This window comes from Rhopilema esculentum, chromosome 3 (assembly GCF_057945365.1).
Source record: "Rhopilema esculentum isolate cy_ngs chromosome 3, ASM5794536v1, whole genome shotgun sequence".
Classification (NCBI taxonomy): Eukaryota; Metazoa; Cnidaria; class Scyphozoa; order Rhizostomeae; family Rhizostomatidae; genus Rhopilema; species Rhopilema esculentum.
In genome coordinates this window covers 7,573,544-7,596,054 of record NC_142817.1, presented here as the reverse complement: position 1 = coordinate 7,596,054, position 22,511 = coordinate 7,573,544, and the positions used below count along the sequence as shown (strand labels likewise).

Below are 22,511 nucleotides of genomic sequence, written 5' to 3'. Positions count from 1 at the left end.
GTAACATCTGATCTTCAACTTTTCAGAAAGAAAGTTGAATTATTGCTTTTATTTGTTAAAAATTGCTTTTAACAAAAAAGGCTCTAGATTTTAAAAACTCTCACGTTGTGCTGGTTAAACGAGTTTTAAAAAAATTTATAATTGCGTCTATTTTCTCTTTCTTAGTAGAAATGAATTATCGACACGATGAAACTTTGAATTTTGTTGATAATGCTTTTAAAGAACAAATCTGCCATTTTTTTATTTCTCATCTTCAAAAATGTTCATTCCAGCTGTTTTCTCCGTCGACGGCTAGTTTCTCTCTTTTGTAATGTTACTTTCTGAGAAGGTTTTCGCTAACAATTAGACTTTTTGGTAGTTTAGGCCATAGAGAAAACGAAACTCCATCAATTTGTGCTGGCACCAAGTTATTCTGGTTCAGGTTTCTTGATCTATTTCCTAAGCCAAGCTGTTTATCGTTGTAAAACAATGACCGATTTCTTTGATCAAATTCCAATATTCAATTTTTTATGTCTTCTATGGTAAAGAAAAAGCAACGAAGCTAAAGCTAGGGGGATATTTAAGGGATTACTAAGCACAGTTACTCAGAAAATAATATAGTACCTTTCTTTCCACTTTTGCATCAAAAAATTCCTTTTGCTCTGCAGAAAAGTGGGGGACCATGGCCCTATCGCCCCCCCCCGGTTTTGCCGGCCCTGCTAAATGGCAGAAATGTTCTCGTTTTCTAGATTCAATTTTTAAGGGGGGTCTTCACAACATTGTTCAAAATCACAGCAATTTACAGCAAAGTAAAATGCTGTATGAGAGTGTTGTTGAAATATTTTTCCTTTCTGATTTCATTTTCCCACTTAAAAACCCATTTGAAATTCTGGCGGGAAATGAATCACGTGACACCGTGACGTAGATTGTGATAATTTTTTATTGCTGCTACTGGTATAGAGTGCAATATTAACGTTTACAACACGCTTTTAAACGAATACAGTTCGTCTGGACCTGTCGCGTCGTGTTTCGTAAACTCTTTATAAATTACAGGAAAATTCCGAGTTATCACAATGTACGTCATAGGGTCACGTGATAAAAAGCAAAATCGCGTCCCCTGCGCCCCCTGATTAGAATTTTTTGTTCCAAACCAGGAAAAACTTACTTCTAAAAGAAGATCTATAAGTTAATGAAAAGAAAAGATAGGGTGAAAAGTGTGTCACTTGTCCTTTAACTTTTGACCAATTCTGAGACTCGTGTTCTTACAAAACTTACAAAAAGAGTGTAGTTTTTATAAAAAGAGGAACGTCACATTTTTTCAGGAAGGTAAATTGACGGCTATTTTTGCGAGAATGAAAATTACGAAATTTCCAACTGACAATAAGTCTATTGTATTTTAGTAGTAAATATGTAACGCTGCAACTTGACGAGAATGAACAGCAACAAACACACATAAATCAGTGATGGCTATTGCATTTTGTTTATTAAAATTGTACTAGACTTTAATTTTTTTTTAAATAAGATAATTCGCGACATTGCCGCTCTAGCGTAAACAGGCATTATAGGAGCAGAAAATTACTACGTATGTTATTTAGGTATATTCATATGAATTCATTAGTACAGTCGTATGTTGTCTAGGGCACTGAGAAAAAAAGGAGATGACACGAGATTTTGGATTTCGGGAGGAATTTCGTCGTCGCCCACCTAGCCTCGATTTGGAAAGACGCTTTAATCCTTTCCTTTGTGTTGTTGTTGCTGTCTGATTTGACTAATGGCCGGTTTGAGCGGAGGGTTCTCGTCAACATCAACATCAGGTTTCAAGTTCCCACTGATTCACCATGGAAGATGAAAATAGAAATCCATCTACTTCATACAGTAATCTTAGGTATGACCAGTTATTTAGTTTTCCAAATTGGTTGCCTTTTTGTTGCCTCAAGATCTTGATTAATCAGAATCACCGCCGTCGTAACATGCTCATGGCACGGCCTTTGCCAGTCACGAATGCCAAATATCAATACAGGCAGACACGAATGCCTCGATGTTCATTCCAGTCACGAATGCCAGTTTTCAATACAGGCAGAACCGTGATTCTATCGAGATGCATATAGATCTCAGGGCCTCCATAAATGTCTTGTATTCAACCTCATTTCAACTTCTCCCTAAAATTCCATTTACCAGACTAGAAAGTTTGTTGGACGGAAGATCTTCCAAATGAATATATTTTATCCATAGTATGAAGAGTCTTTATTGTTTTCCTTTTGTAAAGATTAGCTTAAATGTATTTTGTATAGATTTTCCTTCTGTTGGTATCGATGGGGGCAGATTTTTGGACGGAAGGTGCTAAAGAATTCGACCAAAAAGATATTGATCAAAGATTTTTCATAGTTTTCTTTTTTGTTCTATTTTCTTTAAAAGTCTGACATGTGTTTATGCATAGGTTGCTAAAGTCTGAATCCGCCTCTGTTTATCAATTCCCCAGGGCCATTCCATGTACTTAGGCCCGGAGATCTTCGGCGTACACCCAGGTTTTTTTCGGCCTTTGGCGTGCAAACCAATAAAAAATTTTTGGAGTACTTAAAATTTAGTTAGTTAACATACTACACATGAAGCCATGTACATAGTTAACGTAAAATAAAGACTCATACGCCACAGTTTTCTCTAATAATCAGTTTTTTGTCTAGCACAATAATGTTTACAGTTTTACTAACTGCTTTTATATTTTTGGCATACCTAAACAAATGCCCTGGTGGACCTTTGGCGTACAGTTGACATGGAATGCACCCTGGTAAATTCCATAACAACACCTGATCATCTCTGTTTCAAATTCTCAAGGATTTGAATATCATTGGGATAATATTTTAAGTTTTACTGAAATAGTTAGTTTCCTTTTTCAAAGGCCAAAGAAACCCAGATCATTTGACGAGGTTGATAGTCTCTCTTGGGATTGTTCTGTTTGTACCTATAAGAATAATGCAGAGGCATTCAAATGTGCAATTTGTGATACAAGGAAGGGAACGTCAACCAGGTAGGAATCCATTTATTCACTTATAAAAATCCGTGGCTGTTTTTTCTTAGCAACTTTGTTTTTAAATTTTTGCAATCAATGAATCTTTAGCTATGTAATTCAGCATTTAACCTGTCAAGATCTTCAAACACTGATTCTCACTAAAAGTAGTGTGCATGACTTCCTCAAGTATTTTGAGTGATGTAATACATCTAAACGCAACAGCAACAAGCGAGAGATTTGCAGGAAAACACATCTGTAGTAAAACTATTGACAATTGCTGAAATATCATGAAATATTTATGTCTCTCTTTCTGCAGAAAACCAAAAGTAAATTCCCAATTAGTAGCACAACAAACAGCACAACAGCTCCTTCCAACTCCTGCAAAAATCCAAAAAACTGCAAACCCAAGAAGAAACCCTTCTTCTCATAAACGAAGGTAACAATATCAGTTATTTATGCTTAAAATTTTCCATAATCAGTTAGATAATGCTACTTTTATTAACATGAAATTATGAAATAAGTGTTCTTAGAACCAAAAAGTGTCAATTTTCTTTTATGAAAATAGTGCATTTGGAAACATGTCATACTAAAGTACTTGTTGTCCGACACTTATCAGAGTATAAATGTCTGATGTCTTATCAGAGTATAAATTTATATCCATTGTGGATTAAAATAAATGTGAGAAAAATGCACATTTTTGGTTCTTTGCTGTGATTAATCACAGCCGCTAATCACAGATCTCAGTAACTTTAATAACTAAACAAGGATTTAAGGGTAGGCCCCCAAGTCAGTGATTTGCTGACTGGACAGTGATCAGGAGTGGATCAGATCCAAACCTAAGGCTACTGTCATCATTTCATTTCATAAGGATGCCATTTGTCTATAATTTATATTTTATTTTTCCTAGATTATGTTTTCTCGTGTTAAAAAAAGATGTTGATTCTAAAGATGGTTTTAATAAAAGCAAACCCCCCTTTTTAACACTTTTCTTCAATTTTTCAGTAGTTTTAGCCATTCACGGATTAAAAATGTGGATCAAAATAGCGAGCAACAATTAGAGGTTACAGTCGGTGACGTCACTGTTATAATAACGGATTACAAGCTTCTTCCAGTGAAAGATGAAAAATCTCCACCGGCATCTCCAAGCCAACAAGAAACTACCGTAAAAGATGAAAACGAACAAATTATTCCACCTGTTTTTGAGGAAAAGGTGGAAAACGGCGAAAAAGAGGAAAAAGCTGTTGAAATAAATACTTGAAAGTTGGTATTATCAATTTCGCCATGATTAGCCCCTACACAAATTGTGCATATTGTCTTATAGTGTATTTAGTCAAAAGACTTTCCTTACAGAACTTGTTCGATCGATTATTTGGGTCATGCGGTTTTTGTGTCTCAGGTGGTCAAATTGACGCCTTGAAATTTGTAATCATATAATCAACACCTGAGGACTGATTCAGAATTGTAAAATTAGTAAACAAAGATTGACTGGCAGAATTTTATGTCCTTCATTAGATACACTTGTGAAAGTTTTTGTACGTTTCTCGCCGATAACGACAAGCGAGAAGAACGATTATTTCCCAGTATACATGCTAATGCATTCGACGATTGACTAGCAGATCAAAACTGACTTGATGCTACCTGCCTCTACGGTGACATTTTTATCAGAAGCACAAACTTGGAGCGATAACCCTATGGCCGTTGCAGACTCTTTAACGACATTTTTAGTACTGAAGAATTTCGGTGGGTTTGTTATTATTAAAGTTTATGGCAAATCCTTTAAAACAAAGCTGCATTTTGAATAACGTGTCTAGAGCAGCTGAAATTGGTCAACACGGAGCTCGAATTCAGAGCGGAGTTCTAACTACTTCTTTTACAAAGCCAAGAAGAGCTGGCTTCAATTTTACTGAAGGCTACGATTTCCTTTATCCAAGAAAGTTGCTCATTCAGAGGTCTTAATAATCCACGTCGCGTTTATGCAATTCTTCGTCAACTTTGCTTTGTGCAACAATGATGTACCGACGTGATCCATCAGTAAACATCGGAAGGGTTATATTGTTTTACCGTTAAATTATTGTCGAAATAACTTTATTATGATTAGCTGTGTTTGTAATAATTTCATGTAGAGAGTTGAGGACACCTTTTTTAATCTGACTTGTTTAGTGTTTTAGTCATTAATGTAGGTCGTTTTATTATTAGCTGTGTTGAAAATATAACTTTGTTTGTAAAGCAAGAATCGTTCAGCAACAAAACATTTCGTCTGCCTATGAACGTGTTGTAACGGTGAGCCAAGCCTCTGTTGACACGTGGGTATAGAATCACGATTATCCTATATACTTGCACTGACTGTGCCAAGCCCAGGGTGTGTAGTCATACATTTTTAGGATAGGGGTACTCAGGTTTCTTTTTCAAGTCTATAAATTGACCAAGTTATTTCTTGGCTCATTTACTTTTTGGGTCCGTGAAATTCTAACTTATTTTTTTCGGTCTTGAATATGGGAAAAGTTTCAAACAATAGATAAAATTTGCAAACTTTCTTCTTCACATCGAGAAAAAAATGTTTTGTTGGATCAATTTTTATGCTAGAAATTATTTTTTTGGGTTGATGGTTTGCACTCCAGCAAGAGCACCCGTATCCTAATTATCCATGAGTACCCTCGTTTGGGTACCAAGAAAGGGGAAATGGATCTTGTAAAATCCACCCCCCCCCCCCCCTGTTCAATTGGCATCAAATCCTTCGATTCCTGAAACAGAATGTTTTCTTGTCTCCCTTTTTTGGTTTACATCTAGAAACTCCTTGCTCTCGCAAGACGATTTATCATAAGACGCCATCATCACGGGTGTGCGAGGAAAAATTTATAAATCATGTGAAAATCACGAATCGAATGTAAATCTCTCATCGTTAATGGAATTCAGTTTGTTTTCCTGAGAAATGCAGCTGCTTAATCTTCGTCCAATGAAAATTATGTATGCAAACTTTGATTTAACAGAAACATTTCTGGCCAGAGTTGCTTGCTGTCCGATGTGCAGAGCTGTCCCCTGTCAAGAAGTCATTTGTTTGGAGGTGACCGTTGTTTAATGGTTTCCAGTATTGAAAAGTGTTCGTTATTGGAAGATGTTTCTCATTTGAGGCTTAATGGGGGCTTATTGTGTCTGTTATAAATGACCGTCCAAAAAGTGATGAACTCGCTCCTTTTGTTCCATCTACGTTCCCCTGATGTAAAGCACAGCTTTTCCTTTTCTCTCAATATTGAACAGGCAGATTACTCAGAAGGAGTTCTCTCTCATTCAAATTCGTCATATGAAAATGCAGAAAGCTTTTTTCCTTTCAGTGTTAACATTCCTTGATATATTTGAAATTTAGGGATTGATTATCAAAGAATGTGAGAAAAGCTCGAACCTCTTAAGATAAGTCCAACACTTCTCCAGCACAACCCTCTCCAGCACAACCCTTCTCCAGCGCAATGCTAAATTTTAAACCCGTTTTAGTAAATAAATAAACGAATAAACTTTTAGTGAACAAATAAGCATTGCTAGCAGTGGTTTCCAATAGAATGTGCCTTGGAGCCATATTTCTTAGTGATATTCAATTTTTCGTGGGTCGTTAATTTTTTCAGTTTCTTTTGATGGTCTTGTATTCTTTCAATTAATAGCTATCAGCCCTTGATGTAAACGTGATGTATAGAGTTTTTTTGTTGCCATAAACTCTCTTCTCAAACTGAAATTTCAAAATTTAAATGGTAGTTTAAGATTTGTCCATGAAATCAAACATCAAGTAGCTGTAACATTAATCGGTGGCTAGCAATCCTGAATTTATTGTAATCCTGAATATATTACAAAAATTATCATTAATTCAAAAAGATGGTTATGATACTGTAGATGGCAACAAATTTCAATAGCTCCATCAGTAACATTTCATCAATTTTATATATAAATGGTTCAATTGTTGAAAGATCGTAGAAAAGGGTTTTCAAGCAGGGCATATCGAAGTAGGGGCAATAGGGAGTGACACCCCCTAATTTTTAATAGAAACTGTTGGTAATTGTTTGTCTTATACGTAAGCGTTTAAATTAAGAGCTTCAATCGATGCTGGTTTGAACAATAATCGTCAATTATAGCTAAGCGATAAAAGTCTTAACAGTGATGTTCTATTGCAGAAATTTGTGACAATTGCCAAAAACATCGATCAAAACTTGTCAGCAAATCTACCTAGCCCCCTCCCCTATTTAAATGTTTCTTGGCACCCCTTTTGAAGTTCACGAAAGGGCGTTATGCACTGCACTGCCCACAAAGATTACGGAAACGTTTTTTTTTTTAAGCAAGCTAATGCGGTGTCCATGTAAGAAACTCATAGTTGCTTATATTGAAATCTATACATGATAATCGACAATGCTATAAATAAATAATTGACAATGATGATGAATGATAATGATGACGTCACGAATTTATAAACCATGTTATTGCGGTCAGCGGATTACTTGTGAATGGATGCGCAATGCACACGTGTCTTGCGTTTGAGTCGAGGATCATTTTCTTTGTTCCTCTTCACAGCAACCAGTTTTAGAGTGGCCTAAGTTGACCGTGGGCAATAAAAATCTACAGATATGTTTTTTAGGTCCCTTCTAGTTCTTTGCCTGGCGGGTAAGTTAATTATTTTGAAGTATCTTTTGCAATTTTTGTCACTTGGTTGGCGTATTTTTGAACAAGCCATCATTGTCTCAAATACGAGTTCATGACACTAACTCGACCATATTTTTCCAGGCCATTTTTGTCCAACTTCCCATGAGAATGATACTTCACCGCATTTACATGTCTAGTATGATCAATTTTACTTGCAAACTCAATTTATCAAGCATCATTAATATATTATTTGATTGCAAAGGGTTGCAGTATTTGTAAACAAATTCGAAATTTGTCGTTTCCAGCTTCAATAAATGGACTTTGTCAAAAGGCCAAAATTTCTGCGGATACCTACTCAACGAAGAGTGCTACAATATCAAGCCAAACAGTTTATATTGCTGAATTAAGCATATCTTGTGATTCTGAATTCCAGGTAACTGTTTTTATATTTTAATGTACTTTTTTGCTATTTAGTTTATATGAGACAAAATACAAACAGACTTTTTTTGCTAAAGGCTAATATGAGACAGACCACATACGTGAATTTTATGAGATATTTAAGATTGTTTTCGTGTCAGACACAGCTTTTGAAAAACGTGATACACAGTTCTAGAATCTCCTACATTGAACTGGATTTTCTAGCAATTTGGACTAAAGATCAGTAAATTGAGCAATAATAAAAAGGGAGAAAATAAAGCTTAAGTGATATATATTTTGTCTGTTGAAGGCACCATGCTTTGGCATTCTTGGAGAACCATAACAAAAGATCTGAAGCAGACCTTTCATTTATTGTATTTTTTATTAATTTACATAAATGAAACTACAAAACTATTTCATCCATAAAGAGGCTTTTCATCCTTTATCTCTTTGATAGAATTGTGCTATGATTCTTAAGCTAGGATAAAATTACTGACTATTTGAAAATGCATAATCAATGTTGTGAATGATCAGTTGTAAAAGTCTTGGGTATATTTATAGGCATAAGATTTCGTAATGTAATAAAATTCAGCTCGATAATAGTGTAAGTGGATGAGTGAATCAAAAAGCTTTTAGTGTTTGTTATACAGGTTGCAATAAAGGTTTAAAGCTTATCTATGAAATTTTGCAAACTGATAAGTCACTTTTTGTATTTTTCAGGAACAAAACTTCTTTGCAGAAGTAAATGGGCTGCTTGTGCCTGTTGCAAAATCTGAAGATAGTGGAAAATATCAGGTAATTTTTGTTGGAATACATGTTTTCTATACATTCATGATCAAAAATCGTCAGTCACCATTTTTCTCAGCCATCTATTATCATTTCATCAACATAACCAATATATACCTTATTGGCCTTGTTACATGCCTGGCCTTTTTATGCAAGTCAAGAAGTTCAGTCTACTGCAACATGCAGACTCATTTTATTTTGTCAAAAGTAAAAAATTAGGGAAGTATGAAGGGAATTTTAATAGACTTTTCTAGCAGTTTTACAGGAAGCTTCCTAGACTAACAAGAGCCGTGGACCCTATGACTCAACTCCATAGTTACTTACATAGCAGGTACAATTCATTAAAGCACAAAAACCTGTTGCAAACTTGCAAATTTATTTTTCAAAATTTGTCAGAAATATGCATTGGATGACAAAAATGTGTTTGAAGAAAATAAGACCCAGGGAAAATTTTAATTGGCCAGAATTGTATATGGAGGAAATATTTTGACCAAGCAAACTTTTTCTTAGGGTCTTAACAAATGTATACTAGATTTTTCATTTACAAAACTGGTTGTACACCAATACCACAACAATAGCATTCGAAATATGTACTTAATCACAACAAGCTGTGATTATACTTAGTCATCTAATTTATTTATTTGTTTAAGAAATTTTCATTGATATATATGTAATCTTTCCATTAGGTGAGCTGGTCAACTGAACATAAGGCTGCACAAAAGGGAGATATCCCAATCAAAATTTATGATGAAGAAGGATATTCTGCTTATAGAAAGGTATATAAAATTAAATTTAAACAGTGGATCAAGTGACCACTTGTTGATAGGATAATAAATAACAAACTCTTAGGGCCCAATGTATCAGTGGAAATGAAGGTTTTTTAATAATGCTACTCAAATATTTGTTAGTTTAACAATTTAATCACTGATTTAGCACAAAATTAATAGGACTGATAAAAACTTGCTTTCAGAGCCTGATATGATCATTCTTATTAGCTGCACAATAAAGCTCATTTTCTCAACTGGCAATCTTCTTAGCCCATGCCTTTCCACTAACATCATTACTGAAATTGCATAAAGAAGTTCCTTTAGTGAGCTGGAGGTTGTGGTGGCAATGCACTGTGGCCCAAAATAATACCTTTTCTGATGATCATTCTGCAACAAAGAGTTAATTTAATCTTCCAAAATTAGTTAATAGAACTGGATTCTTGACCTGTATGAAGAATGCTCCAATTTTGTATAAAATCAAAGTGTCCTGGTGAACTTAGGTCAAAGTTTAATTAGGGTTATTTTTGTCAAACCTGACATAAGAAAATTTGAAATGCTTTTTCCACTTTGAAAAAGATTGAATAATATCATCAGGTGAACTAGCATTAAGTCTGCTCAATAAAGTTATGTTCATGATCTTGAGTTTAACTTGCTTCAGGGAAGGATGACAGAACATTGGATGATAAATCAACCATAAAAGACGAATTTTGCTAAGTCCTGCTTTCATAGCATTTCAACATAGATGATTGTGTTGTATTCAGGTTAATAGACCCCCTAGGCCCATGCAAGTACCAACAATTGTTTCTGTTATTCTTCCCTAGACTCAGTATGCCAAAAGTTCATAAGAATTCCCTTATTCTTATGCGGGATTAAAAAAAACTTTGTGTTGTGTAAATCTTTCCTTTTTCAGCTTATAATGTCAGCTATTTGCTTTCTACCATGTTTTTATTATTGTACTTTACTTCTAGGCCCAGAGGTCTGGAGAGAAAGTCCCCTCTGTTCAACCTCTTGCAACAGTAACTATAAACCATACCGTAAGTTCATTTTGATATAATTTTCTAGGGGCTGCACCCTGAACATGTAAGTTTTGCATTACGAAACTTTTCATTTTTGAAACTTTACTTTACAAAAAATGCAGAAAAGAGCCATATATTGCCAAAAAATTAAATTATAGAACTTCAATAGAAAAAGGTTAGGTACTTCTAGAATGCCTGTAAAATGCTACTTCTAGAAATAGTGATGCTCCTACAAAAAGTCTTTAAATGCTTTAACCCTTTTGTCAGGTGCCAAGTGTGCAAAATGCTCTTAAATACTATTGTGCTAAGAATTTGTCATTTCCTCTGTTTTTAAAAGTTGCATCATTTCATGTTTTATTTATAATTTTATATTGAATGAGACTTCAATTGATCTTGCATTGATGCAAGAATCTCAGATAGCTAGAAAATTTGTTGGTTGGTTTGGAATTGAAATTCTCTCCTTACATTCCTCAGTGTATCTTTCTAAACATTGTATTCAGTGATATTTGTTTTCCCCATTTCTAATTTCCTGTTATCTTGATAAATGTCTTCTCTGCATATCATAAGACGTTTAGAAATATCAAAGGACTTGTCAACAATGCAAGCTTAGAAAGCCATTATTCCTTTTTGTCTTTAGGAAGAAATTTAAGTTACACATTGATCTCCTTTGTTTTTGCATCTCTTGTAAGAATCCCATTTTTTCAACAGGGAGCCAGACGGGAAGGATTTATTGTACAGACTGAGTTCTTGTCTGCTTGTGTTACAATGCTTATTTTCTGGCTGGCAAACACAGCAAGAGGAAAGATAATGGAATAGACTCTTTTTGTTACATAATTGCTTTAAACCACAAAATTTCTATTTGTAAGAAAATAGTTTTCTTGTCAGTAATTTAATCCACACATCAGTTCTTTTGATTATGTCTCATCCTACGTCTTGCTGCATTAGCTTAAATTTTGGCTCTTTCTCAAGCATCAAGTAGGTCAAAGTTAATGCTGGCTTGGTTTTACATTTTCAAGTGCAATATGCTCATCAGCTCAATATGTTATATAGTTTAGACTGTATAGTTTAGGTTAACATGTTTTATCTTTGTATACGAGCAAAAAATTGTTTGAAAATACATACCCGGGAAACATCCCGATAACAACCAATAATCTGGATTCTATACACCAAATAGTGTGTACAGCTCTGCCTTTTTGGTATTGAGCACTTCATGACAAGTAGATAAACAGTACTTGCCATTGCTTGGAAAGCATAAATTTTCAAATTGCTTGGCACTATGGTACATTTGGTGCAACTTTTGGCATTGGAAAAGCAATGACAACGGTTATTGCAATGATGATACTGGGCTTGGGAGTTGTTGACAGCTTGACAGCTATAAAGTTATTTTTAGTTTGTTTTTGAAAGCAATGTGATTTTTTTCAAAATTTGGGTCATTAAGGAGCATTTATTGATGCAGCAATGCATAGCAGGTGTAGGCAGGGGCATGGCTAGCTGGGGTGTAGGGGTATGATACCCTAGCTTGTTTGTAAAATCGTCTATTGGTAGGTGAAAAAGCACCTAAATTTCTCTCTATGTCCTTGTCTATAAATTTTACTACTCTGGAACTTGGAAGGTCAATTTTACTACTCGAGCTACGCCACTGGTTTTAGGGCATTGGTTTTAGCTGATTATCATATCAGTAGTTTTATTTTCAGCTTTCTGAATAACTTTTTACAATCATCTTGAGATAAGCTTCGTACCAAGCTGGGCGTCAACTGTTTTAAAATTTTGATAATGCGCCTACCAAATTTTTGACACTGCGCTTCAGTGTTGTGAGGGAGCACGTCAGTTTCTGTTTACTTCCTCTGCGTTGGAAGGCCAAGATGGTGGACGCTGCCGAATCTTCAAATTTTCAACAGAGCAGCGCCATTGCAATACCGCAGCGCACAAAGCTGATAGAAGAAGATGGTGAAGATTTGAAGCATGTCAGTGCTTCTCCAAACCTTAACAATGCTTCGCATAATGTTATCAAGTCTAAAGAGAGTGATGGAACCCCGCTAAACAGTCCCTGGACTTTTTGGTTCGACAGGTGTGTGTTGCGTAGGTGCAATAAAACCAGCTCCTTGCTGGGACTTTTGCTTCTTTTCCTTTATTTTTGCATGACAGAAACACAACTTGATTGAAATTATCCATAAATACAATTCTTTCTTCCATATGACCGCGTTATCAGCTTATATAACAGTGCTGTTTTATTTTGTTACTGTGCCTGTTTGAATATTTGATGCTGTTCAATGCACAAGCTTAATCGAGAAGCGGTAATGAAAAGTTAAGGAACTTTGAGTTGAATAAAGGTTAAAATGTGTGGTATATAGCATTTGGAGCACCTTCATGGCTTTATCCATTGGGTCATATGATTTGTTCATCGAAATGACCTCTCACTTTCAAAAAGGTGATGTAATGTTATATTTTAGGATGGTTGGAAAGAACAGTCCTTTGATGGGTAACCTATTTTGGTGTGGCAAAAAATTTAAAGCAAAACCATGTTGTACCCTTTAAAACATTTTCCCTTTTATACAGAAATTATAATATTTTCCAGTAAATTTTTACAGTTTGTATTATTTTATATTGCAAAAGCTGGTCTTTAGTCAAAATATCTATGGATCCAATCATGTTTGATGGCATTTTGCTTTTTCTTAATTTCTTTGGACAATTTTTTGACAAAAAAGTTTAATATTCTTTTATAGATGCAAACATGCATTGTATTTACCATAAGGTCTTATTTTGCAAAAATATTTTTTTGGGAGAGGGGTTTTTCAAAGTTGGGGGCTTATTTAGCAGGCTAAAAGTATTACCCAGGGTGAATTTTCTTTCTCTTTGTGAAGCTTGTCAGTATGCTTGAAAATTGAGTTATATTGGGATAAACCTATTGCTGTTGAGGCAATAAACCGATCCATGGGGTCTTATTTGATAGTGGGGTTTTGTTCACAAAAATTGCTGTAGGAAGGGTGCTTATTCCTTTGGAGGGCCATATTTGTGGGGTGGGCTTATACAAAGGTGGGGACCACTTTGAGGACTAATGGTACATGAGCTAAAAGATCTATCACAAGAAGTTATGCTCCTTGTCTGCTTATCAACATGCATAAATGATTATTTAAGTAATCTTTTTGTGGTACAGAATTTAAAAATGGCTTTGAAAAAAACCAAACTTTTTGAAACATGTTACTGAAACTTTTGGTCTGACACTCGTCAGAGTATAAAACATCAAAACAGATTGAAACTCTTAGGAATTATGTTTACCCAGTTGTAGACTGGGATAGACCAATAAAAATCACAAGCATATGACTATTGAGGTTGCCCGATCAGTGCTGCTTGCCTATTAATAATGTTACCAATTGAGTCCTATAGTGAAAGCAAACTTCCTCTGTCTACACAATAATGGCTGTTGAGATGAATCCTGATTTCATCTGATTTTTGTAATTCTGTCAAAAACCATGTTCAGACATTATGCAATAGCATGGCATTCTAGTAATTGTGCACTGTTTGCAATTTGCACATGAATGTGTACTCTTTCCAACCAGCGAGCACAGGACTTATTGAATTATATGCTTGGAGTTGTTTTGTTTCTTGATCCATCAATTCCACATCAGTTCCAATTAGCCTTCTGTTTTGCATTTAATATGTTTAATATTAGTTTGGTATTTACTTTTTTTCTTTGGTCATGGCTCTTGAAAGTTTGTTGTTTTAAAAAATAAACCTAGATTATGGATTGTCATTGGGCCAACAAGCCATTTGTTGAGAAGAAGAGCAAACAGAAATTTTCTGATAAACAACTTGAAAACCTGCCTCCCTTTGTTATAGGGTAAAAACCTGCAAGCTTCTGGTTTTAGATTAGAAATGTATGTGCACTGTAGCTTCTTTATCATTTGACACAACATTCCTTTGCTTAACTCAGAGAGGATATACAACTATAATTTTTTCTGTGGTTATGTAAAGCTGCTTAATTTTGAGAGACAACCTAAATGCCATTTGAAGTACTCAGTGTCTATGTCAAAAGGTCAGGAATTGGAATTTTTACTGCAAACAGAAGGCCAGCTTTTTTTCAGTACTTTGAAGCTCTTTTAAGACAGCATTTTCTCACCAAATTCTGAGTTGACACCACAAAATAGAAAATTTTCTCAAATAATTGAATATAAATATTCCTTGCTAAAAGCCACTCAAGGGGCATAGTTTTTCAGCTTTTCAGACTCAGAAATTAGCTTCCTAGGCATTAGGATGGGTAAAAAGCTTGTAATGTTTGATATGCAATAATGCAGTACAAATCAGCACTCAGCTGAGAAGAGCAAATTGCTGTTTAGACCTGGGTATAGATTACCTTTGGATGTCAAACTAACTTACCTTTTTAGCATTTTAGAAAATAGGCTGGAGGGCAATATTTGCTTGTAACTTTCTTTAATAACTTTGATCTCTAAATCAATCAATTTTTTTATAGATTACTTGTGAAGTTCATTGCGGCCATCCCCCTCCTTGACTGATGCACAAATAATGAAAAATTCAAATGAAATTAATTTAAAAAGGAGCTTTTAAACTCCCTGTTAGAGCATGCTAGCTCCTCCTAAGTAACAATGTGGAAAACCTTGTTCAAATTGAGTGAACAATGATATCTTGAGAATGTGAGCCCCAAAGGATATTTGTATAGGTAATGACAAAGCCACTATTTCAAGGAATTGTTTGGAAGGGAAACTACCCCTGCTGGCCCTCCCAAGTGCTCTATCCCCGCATTAGCATTATCCTACATACAACTCATTTCTCGATTTTTAAATGCATTTGAATTGATTTAGGTACCAGAGAGACTGCACTGCTGCACAATATGAGGCTAACCTTAGAAAGCTTTATACAGTGACCACCATCGAGGTAAATGATTGGTACCTTTTTTTCTGCATTCTTAGTTAGTATTTTTTACTTGAAATTAAGCCACCATTATAGATTTTTCCCAGCTGACATGTCATCTAACATGGAGCTGGATGGCAAACTGGGTGTGGTGACACAGCCAAGTTTAAGACAATTTTAGTAAACTTCATGTGCTTCATAAATAGATAATACTAGAATCCTAATAATGGATATTGACAGATTCATGTAGCATAGCTAATCTCTGCTAGAGGAAGTCTTTAACTTAAAGAGAGATTGTTCTGAATATGTCGCTGTTGTTCATGAAAAATAAGTCTGGCAATAGTTTGACGAAAGTTGGAGTGTAATTACCCCCAATACCCTCTTTTCAATTCATCCTCCACTGTCAAACATCATTATTAGATTGTATGACAAGCGTTACTTGGGCTAGAGATTTTGAAATTACTCATGTCCCTTTGCTTAATCAGTTTCGATTATGAATAGATATATCAAAGATCTATCATTTATAGGGTTTTTTCTTATTTTCTTATTAATTTATAGGATTTTCTATGGTTTTTTTATTTAGTTTAGATTCTAGGTGATGATATAAAATCCTGATGTTTTAACTTCAAGTTATTTTACTTTTACAGGGCTTCTGGGGAGTTTACAACAATATTCCAGATGTGGGAAAAATCGGTCTGGCGTCATATCATTTAATGCGTGGGGAAAGGCGGCCTATTTGGTATGATCTTCTTCAGTACAGTAAATTTTTGCTTTCTATAATTTTGCATGTATTTTCATCTCTCTGTGTTTTTGATGTACTGTAGGCAAGTGCTAACTTTTTCATTTAATGCCAACAGGGGCTTCAACACTTGCGTAAAATTCTAAAAAACAATAACCAGATTTTTAAGACTTGTTAACAGTAATCTTCCTGCAATTAGGAATTGTTTTTTGCTGTCCATGCTTGACGTTTTTCCAGTCGTTCATCATACCTAGATTTTGAAGTATAGGGACCATTTATGGGGTACAGCAATCTAATTGGGGCATGGCTCCCACTTTTTGCACAGCAGAAGAATTTAGGTGTCACAATCATATCTAATGAGTTTTTAGTTCAAAGTTGCTCTCCTCCCCCAAATTTAACCTTGGATCAGACCCTCTTAATCAATAATACAGCAGAGGTACCAAGTAAACATTTAGAGAGCCTTTTATTGGGCTGCAAGAAGTTTCAGTTCACTTAAGTTTGATAGATAACAAGTAGGGCTTCTGAAGGATCTTTGAAAAATATGTATGAACACAAAAACAAGTTTAAAAATTTATAATTTTTCTCACTAACTAGGGATAGCTAAGCTTTATGGTTCAGTCACAAAACTTTTAAAAGTTTAGAATGGTATGAGCTTGAATGAATATTATCCACAATACCTCCTAATATAAATTCGAAATGTTAATTGGTTGTATATACATCAGTTTATTTTTTGATAAAATATATCTAGTTGTTTGATAAAATTTAATTCTTCAGATTTAGGGCTAAAATTTTACAATTAGATTTTCGGGACAAGGTAAGGAATAAAATATGAAAAATTAATTAACGTCATTATATAGTGAAATACCTCATATGATCAAGATATTTTGGGACAGATTCTGGAAAATTAAGTTTACAAATTTTGGACAAAAAACAGTTTATGTTGAAGAATTGCCTATCACGACAAATAATGGACAATTATTTTTACTGTACATATAATTTCTCTAGATAATTTCATACTTTTGCAAAATAATGCAGGCAAATTGCATACCTCCGACAAAAACCCTCTACCCAGTAGCTACGATTAAAATGACCTTTCCTTATGCACATGAAATGGTTCTTTTTATTATCATTTTCTGTTTGTGCACTGGCGTGTTTTCGTATTTTCTTTCTCTGGCCTACCTTGCCCAGGTATTCATTTGAAATCCATCAACCAGACCTGCTACAGTGGATTTTTCATTAGTTGCACATGAATATTAACAAAAAGTCAGTTATTTCTGAAATTTTCTTGAGAAATCGTCTTTTCTTTTTGAGGTAGAAGCATTTGTTCTCGTCACAAATTTCCTGTAGTTTCTATCGTGGTACAGGATCAATTGCTTATGCTTAATTGTAGGGAGGACAGAAATAAATGCCTACTGTTAGAGCAGCAGCTTCTTTCTTTCATAGCAGTTGCATTCAACTACTAGAAACCTCAATAAGCACGTCTGAAACGGCCGGATCGACCTGATGGGGGTCTATGAATTAGCCCTGTTATTAGATCTCTTCCCAGCCATAAAGAATCAATTTATTACTTTTTTCCATTCAATTTAGGCATCCTACTCAAATTCAACTATTTTGTTGCTTTTTTGTTCATTCGTTAATTTTACTTTACTTTATTTGCTAGTTTTCATTAGTTTTACTTTAACGTTGATTGTAAGTATTTGTCTTAGATCTTATATCTCATGTTTTACATCTCATATTTTATGTCTCATGGCTTGTATCTTATGTCTTAATTCTTATGTCTTATTTCTATGTTTTATGTTTCATGCCTTGTATCTTATACCTGTCTTATACCTGGTGTCTCATGTCTCATGTCTTATGTCTTATGTCTTATGTCTTATGTAGGGAGGACGATTGCAATGTCAGAGGTGGATATTGGAAGATGAGATGCAGCAAAGATAAGACAGTAAGCGAAATCATCAAGTTGTCTTTTTAATTTGTTCTATATGTTAGGTTTAGAGGTGAAATTACTTTGCAGAAGATTAAGAGAAAAGGGTGCAATGTTTTGAAATAGCAAAGGCGGGCGGGAAGGGGGTGCTCTTACTAAAATGTCGAAAGTATGAAACAGTATATTGTTCATTTTTAAAAATTAAATTTTTTTGGCTTAGCAAAACTATATACTCGTCGATACATCCCTTTGATGAATGCTACACTCCAATCGAAAGTTTGAGAGCTCCAAATCATATTGGGACATAATTTCTTATCCAACCCCAGTCCTTCCTCTTTGTCTACCATTTATTTGTAGGTTAAGGGCTTGAGAAATGAATGATCCATAATTTTTAGCTTCAGCCAGCGTATGGATTTTATTTATTAGCCTGATTTCGTTGCAGCTGTAAATTTTCTGCGGCTGCTGCCATTATCCTGCCTGAGCCGGTCTCAGACAAAACATCTTAGAGATTAAAACCGTTTCATACATTTTCTTCTCAACTTCCTATCTCCTAATAATGTTTGATTATGAAACCTGAAAAAATAAATTATGGTAAGTTCTATATTTAACGCCCTGGTGTTGATGAAATCATTGCTTTCCAAAAAAGGCTTTTAATAAAGGGAGGCATTGAAAGAAAGGATGTTAATATATTCATAAGACAACTATTATTGATCAGAGAGGCGTTTGGTAAAAATTGAGAATATTGAGAGTTTCTCGTGTTTTATGGAGATTTTGGATGTATGACGTACAATATTGGTGAAATCTTGGGCCATAGTTTCGCTTTCTATTTTGTTTGAATTATGTCGAGGGTATGGACGCTTTGACACCGCCATCTACGTCACTCTATACCTTAGCCTCTCCGTTAGTGAAAGATTTTTGCTCAGTTGATATTCTCAGTGAAGGCAGGGATGTGCCGGTTGGGGTACGTGTCCCCTCCCCCCCCCCCCCCCCAATGTCTGCAAGCTTCAAGCAAGTTTGTCATGCAGCGGGAACCTTAGCGTTAGTTATGAAGCTTGACCAAATTTCAACCTATTATTCATTCATTTTATTGGTCATGGTTGGTCATTGGTCAAAAGTTAAAAACAAATTATGAACAAGCTGAGGCTGAGCTATTGTAAAATGTAATTTTGAACAACGTTTTATCTAAAAAACGAGGACTTTAAGCCATGTTTGGATGCTTTTTCGGCGACCTGTTTTTGTTGTCCGCGGATGATGATCAGTACTAAGATGCACTTTGAAAGATGCTTCTTAGGTAATCAGGGGCAACGGCGTCCAGAGATTTGTAGACTATCTTGCTAGTCTCAAAATCTATCAGCTTTATGATATCAAAGCCAGCCGAAGTCAACTGAGACTTTTTAAAGGCAAAACGTGTTCCCCACGGGGGCTGATTTATCTTGGCTGTTCGGTTTATGTGACTTATCAAGGGCTGATGCACCACAGAATCCTCAAATCTCTTGAGATTTTCCTTAGGTTGGTATTGTTTAAAGAACAACCTTCCAACCTACCAATACCTCTAGATTCTTTCTTAGTCGTGAAAGACAATTGGATGGATCATATTGAACAATTATCAACCTACAAACCAAACTACTTCATGTTGTTAATCATGTTAATTTCCTCATTTCCAATGTGGAGGTATGGTTTTGAAGAACTTGGCAAGTCTATTCTGTAGGGTTTGCTAAATGCATCGCTTAAGAGCTTGATAGAGGGGAAATATATTAGAGGATTGTGGAACCCAGAACTTGCTTAGCGAGGGCGACATACATTTGGGCAGCTTATGGCTTTTAAGAGATAAGCTGTTTATCGTTAGAAGGGAGGGGGTGTATTTTGGAGGAAGGAGGTGTATTTTGGAGGGAGAAGGCGTATTTTGGAGTGAAGAGGGTATATTGGAGGGAGGCGTTTTTGATGCAAGGCGTTTATCGTATGTTGTCTTGCATTGTTGGCAGTCTCGGGAAACGGCAGCAAGGCGGCTTTCCACCGTCTGTTACCAGTCATTGCCTTTAGCAGCTGCAGGCAGCTTGTGGCTTCGTGGAAAACATGCTTCAGTTTTTAAGTCTCTAATTTCTTGAATTATTCAAATCTTGGCTAAATATCTTTAGAATAATTAATTGAATATCTCGGAGTATGAAGAAGTTTTAATTCCAACAATTAAATTTGTTTGGGACTTTTTAGCCACTTAGACTTAAAAGAGGACATTATAGCAACCTGCCACACAGGTCACAAAAACTTTTAAGTCCCGGCCTTTGTCTTTTGGACTACGATTCCATCTACTATTTCCCTAGACTAAGAATTGGAAATCTTTTATTACCTCGGGGTCAAATTCAAGATGTTAGTGTCATGGTGGGTCAACACTGCCCTGGACGGATTGAGCCAATGTTTTGTTTAAATGCAAGAACTCCAAACCTAAAACGTAGCAAACCCCGTCCCTGCCTTTGCCTGTTGCCAAGAGGTTATAAAATGTGTACATCTCCCCTCGGAAATGATTGGTACGAACACATATGTAAGAATATTATTTATGGGATGGTAGAGCTGTATTATGTTCTACAGTCACCTTGAATTTGGAGCCAGACAAGGAAAATACTCATATTACCTCCGTTGCTAATCATGACCCACTTGCAATCCCCCACTGATTACTAGAAGCACGGGGGAAGGCCAATAAGAGCGAGTAAGCTTCAGTTTCCAAATCCGAGCCAAGCCTTCTTTTTCACAAAAAAAATTATAAAATTTGGTACATCATCCAAAAGATAGATAAGGCGTTTGTGGACACTGTATAACTATACTTCTGTCGTTAAACTTCAGTTAAAATCTGTAGAATGACGGAAATTCTGCGTGTTACTAATTGGGTAAATAAAGCGAATCTTTCGTAGAAAAATTTTAGTCAGAAAACGCAGCTATGAATCAATTATGTTGACGACCATTTTGTGTTCATTTCCTGTTGGTATTATATGTTGCTTCTCGTGAAATTGAACGCAAAATAACCTTTTTTGTGGTTATTTCCTCAAGAAACTATTTTCATTCTAAGATGCTTTTAAAATGGATTTTTTTCTAGTCATCACTTTGGAAGGAATTACTTCTTGCAATAATTGGGGAAAAATTGTCAAGTTTTGTTCATAGCGGTAAGATATGTTAGCAATTATCGAATTAATACACTACACTGAAAAACAGAATCGTATCGCAGCACACTATTGGTATACTTTTTCAAACGATATTCCGACAGAAGTACTATCTATATGCTAGATTGTGATTCCACTTATTAGTGCGATCTTGGGGTTATCAGTACTAAATGCTTATTCCGTTCTTCTTTTTCTACTTTTTAAATTTTTTAGAAGATAATACCTTAATTTTTTGCCATAAATCATGCTCAGTATTTTTACTTACCGACTGTCCATACCTCATCAAAATATTTGACTTGTACCAAAGTTCCTATTTAGAACTGATTTTCCTATTTAAAGAGACTGTAAAAGTCATTGAAATTTTCTTTAAAAAAGTTTTTTTGAATAATTTTTGTTTTATGCTATAATTTTCAATTTTTCTTATAAAGTAAACGGATATATTTTCCAACTAAAATCTTCACAAACCTTTTTCCTTTCACCTGTTCAAGAATACCTTTTCTTCTTTGTTCTGAATAACTTAATATTTTTAAACAATCTTTTGGTGGTACAAAACTTGAAAATGGCTTTGAAAAAATCAAACATTTAGTAAACTGAAGCTTTTCGTCTGACACTCTTCAGAGTTTAAAAGGTCAGAACATAGACCGAAAACTCTACGCTAGGAAATATATATACCCAGTTGTGGATCGAAATAGGCCAATCAGAAACACGAGCACATGCACAGGACACAACTGGGTATATATATTTCCTAGCGTAGAGTTTTCGGTCTATGTTCTGACGTTTTAAACTCTGAAGAGTGGCAGACGAAAAGCTTTAGTTTACTAAATGTTTGCTTTTTTCAAAGCCATTTTAATATTTTTAAATGATTATTTCACTCTCATTATGAATGCAGAAGATGAAATTGTTGGTGTTAGTGTGAGCATCCGTGACAGAGATGACATAATACAAGTTTGGAACCAAGATGCAAAATATAGTGAACAAGCAAGGGTATGTCAGTGGTTCCATTCCACACTTTATTCTATCAGTTAACGGTTCTTGAAAATTTGTCGAGAAAACCCACGATTTCCCACACCCCTTCGCTCCATCTGTACTACTGTTTGTCATATTTGTGAAAAGGGCTAGGGGTCTTAATTGTGTTAACTATTTGTCTAGTTTAGACTACCCGGGGTACCAGAAAAATGATACCTCAAGAAACCGCAAACACGGTATTAGTATTTCTGTGTGTAGATTTAAACCATTTTTCTGAG

General features: G+C 35.1%; 4 protein-coding genes across 6 annotated transcripts in view; 3 read left to right on the top strand and 1 right to left on the bottom strand.

Moving 5' to 3' along the window:
- LOC135692843 (uncharacterized) overlaps positions 1 to 22,511 on the bottom strand; it is a 152,459-nt gene that overhangs the window by 77,476 nt on the left and 52,472 nt on the right. The gene's annotated exons all lie outside the window — the stretch shown is intronic.
- Positions 1,662 to 5,250, top strand: LOC135692855 (YY1-associated factor 2). 2 transcript variants are annotated; one of them, XM_065211188.2, is made up of 4 exons: positions 1,662 to 1,864; positions 2,876 to 3,004; positions 3,303 to 3,422; positions 3,992 to 5,250. In XM_065211188.2, the coding sequence occupies exons 1-4, from the start codon at positions 1,818 to 1,820 to the stop codon at positions 4,242 to 4,244; spliced, it is 549 nt and encodes a 182-aa protein (XP_065067260.1). In that variant the 5' UTR covers positions 1,662 to 1,817; the 3' UTR covers positions 4,245 to 5,250. The 2 variants fall into 2 exon arrangements, with proteins under 2 accessions (XP_065067260.1, XP_065067259.1); XM_065211187.2 differs by having other exon boundaries at positions 1,693 to 1,864; positions 3,989 to 5,250.
- Positions 7,467 to 11,488, top strand: LOC135692859 (translocon-associated protein subunit delta). The gene is made up of 6 exons (XM_065211193.2): positions 7,467 to 7,624; positions 7,909 to 8,036; positions 8,741 to 8,815; positions 9,493 to 9,582; positions 10,542 to 10,607; positions 11,298 to 11,488. Exons 1-6 carry the CDS (start codon positions 7,588 to 7,590, stop codon positions 11,403 to 11,405), a joined length of 504 nt encoding a protein of 167 aa, XP_065067265.2. The 5' UTR covers positions 7,467 to 7,587; the 3' UTR covers positions 11,406 to 11,488.
- The window catches only part of LOC135692848 (eukaryotic translation initiation factor 4E type 3), a 31,789-nt gene continuing 20,905 nt past the window's right edge, over positions 11,628 to 22,511 (top strand). The window contains exons 1-6 of the mRNA XM_065211177.2: positions 11,628 to 12,657; positions 15,407 to 15,479; positions 16,103 to 16,194; positions 18,076 to 18,136; positions 21,204 to 21,270; positions 22,157 to 22,251. Coding sequence (XP_065067249.2) covers positions 12,452 to 12,657; positions 15,407 to 15,479; positions 16,103 to 16,194; positions 18,076 to 18,136; positions 21,204 to 21,270; positions 22,157 to 22,251 — 594 coding nt within the window. The 5' untranslated portion in view covers positions 11,628 to 12,451. The remainder of the gene's footprint in view (positions 12,658 to 15,406; positions 15,480 to 16,102; positions 16,195 to 18,075; positions 18,137 to 21,203; positions 21,271 to 22,156; positions 22,252 to 22,511) is intronic.

Excerpts from the sequence above, each read along its gene's own strand:
- LOC135692855 (XM_065211187.2), top strand. The coding sequence starts at position 1,818 with ATGGAAGATGAAAATAGAAATCCATCTACTTCATACAGTAATCTTAG. Across the intron at positions 1,865-2,875 it reads ACTTCATACAGTAATCTTAG|GCCAAAGAAACCCAGATCAT; the intron begins GTATGACCAGTT and ends CCTTTTTCAAAG. Across the intron at positions 3,423-3,988 it reads CCTTCTTCTCATAAACGAAG|TAGTTTTAGCCATTCACGGA; the intron begins GTAACAATATCA and ends TCAATTTTTCAG.
- LOC135692859 (XM_065211193.2), top strand. The coding sequence starts at position 7,588 with ATGTTTTTTAGGTCCCTTCTAGTTCTTTGCCTGGCGG. Across the intron at positions 8,037-8,740 it reads CTTGTGATTCTGAATTCCAG|GAACAAAACTTCTTTGCAGA; the intron begins GTAACTGTTTTT and ends TGTATTTTTCAG. Across the intron at positions 9,583-10,541 it reads GATATTCTGCTTATAGAAAG|GCCCAGAGGTCTGGAGAGAA; the intron begins GTATATAAAATT and ends CTTTACTTCTAG.